This window comes from Myotis brandtii, unplaced genomic scaffold (genome assembly GCF_000412655.1).
Source record: "Myotis brandtii unplaced genomic scaffold, ASM41265v1 scaffold52058, whole genome shotgun sequence".
Classification (NCBI taxonomy): domain Eukaryota; kingdom Metazoa; phylum Chordata; class Mammalia; order Chiroptera; family Vespertilionidae; genus Myotis; species Myotis brandtii.
Window position 1 is genome coordinate 2,525 of NW_005369851.1, and position 1,986 is coordinate 4,510.

The 1,986-nt window shown below is 43.7% G+C and overlaps 1 protein-coding gene across 1 annotated transcript in view; it reads left to right on the plus strand.

Moving 5' to 3' along the window:
• Positions 1-122, plus strand: part of LOC102244459 (uncharacterized protein K02A2.6-like) — a gene marked incomplete at its 5' end in the record, with an annotated part of 2,629 nt that extends 2,507 nt beyond the window's left edge. The window contains one exon of the mRNA XM_005877491.1: positions 15-122. Coding sequence (XP_005877553.1) covers positions 15-122 — 108 coding nt within the window. The remainder of the gene's footprint in view (positions 1-14) is intronic.
• Between the last annotated feature and the right edge of the window lie 1,864 nt (positions 123-1,986).

Genomic DNA, 1,986 nt, shown 5'->3' on the forward strand with positions numbered 1-1,986 from the left:
GGATGTATTGGCAGATGTGCCCGGAACAGCTCAGTCGGCCACGTCGAACGACTTGCGAAACTGTAATCCAGAACAAGTACGGCGATACTCGACCCGGACCCGTGCTCCAATCAGAAGATTAACTATAAACCCTCGGCGCAACACATATGAATCAACGATTGCTTACAATGCTCAGACTTTTAACGGGGGGAGGTGTAGTATCCCACAGCTCCGTTCACGCACGCACACGCGTGACTGCCACGCGTGTACACGATGCAGTCACAAAGGTCGAACCATGACCCATTGACCAATCATACTGTTTTCATATCTGTCATGTCATTGGTTGTATTGTTGATCGATAATCTTGGCTTGTACGATTTCGGTTAGCACGCATTATTCATTACAGTTTGAGTCAGACAGCAGTTGCCTTCTTACTCGCCTCGTCTGGGTTGGGGACAGCGTCATAACAAGTGGCTGACGGAGATTGGGATTCAAGGGGAAAAAAATTTTCATCGATAATGTCAGTTCCAGTTGAGTTTTTACAAGAAATTCTTCAGAGACAGCAGGATAATTTTGAGGCTTTATTGCAACGGTTCGCAGGAAATTCGATCTCAACCGCAGCATCGAGCCAATCTGTGGAAAATATTTTTCAGAATATCGCAGACTTCCGGTACAGTCCAGATGAAGGCATCACATTTGAGTCATGGTTTCGTCGGTGCCAAGATGTTCTCATGGTTGATGGCGCTAAATTGGATGACAATGCTCGAGTCCGGATATTATTACGCAAATTGGGGCCTGCAGAACATCAGAAATATTGTAACTTCATCCTTCCAAAACACCCTCGGGATTTGAGTCTGGCAGAAACAGTCAGTTATTTAACGAAGATATTTGGGGAACAATCTTCTGTTTTCAAAATCAGATACCGCTGCATGCAGCTGGCAAAAAGGGACACAGAGGATTTCATCACATATGCGGGTCGAGTTAACAGTGACTGTGAAAAATTCCAGTTAAAAGCAATGACAGATGACCAGTTCAAAACGTTGATTTTCATCTGTGGACTACAGGCACCTGGTGACAGTGAACTTCGGATGCGACTCCTGGCAAAACTTGAATCGTCACCTCATATGACCGTGCAACAAATGGCAGATGAGTGTCAAAATATGATTAACTTAAAAAGTGATACTCGGATGATAGAGCGTCCGAACGTATTCCAGACCGCTGATGTGAATGCAATTCCCTTAAAGCCTAATTCGAGATTTAGCAAGTCTATCTCACGTCAAAAGACTCAGCCTCCAAGCCCATGTTGGCATTGTGGATTATGGCACTTCGCTTTCACGTGCCAATATCGGTTGCATAAATGCCACATTTGTAATAAAATGGGGCACAAAGAAAATATTTGTCGCGCCAAGGTTCATAATTTTGCAAGAGTTCACAAACAGATCAGTTGTAGATGCCGTAGCGCATCCAATGTCGTATTCACCGCAACATCACCGTGCTATAGCGCACGAAGAAAATACGTGTCTGTCCTCATTAATGGTCTGTGTGTTAAACTTCAGCTGGACACCGGATCAGATGTTACAATAATTTCACGCACCACGTGGATCAATCTGGGTCAACCAGTGCTCCGTGAAACTCATCATGTTGCCCGTTCGGCTACGGGAGAACAATTGCATTTTTTGGGAGAACTATATTGTCAGTTTTCATTCCAGGATGTTCAATCTCACGGCGTTTGTTATGTTACAGATTCGTGCAATTTGAATTTATTGGGGATTGAATGGATTACTATTTTACGGTTGTGGGACAAACCTTTCAATCAAATTTGTGATAAACCTTGTGTCACTTTACCTTTAGAACCCAGACCTCTGTGCAACGTTGCTCCCGCTCACAATAACATGTGTGATATATCCAAATATCTGACCAAAAAGTATCCCGAAGTATTTTCGGACAATCTTGGGCTATGTACAAAAACGAAAGCAGTTTTATACTGTCGACAGGGGACAAAACCAA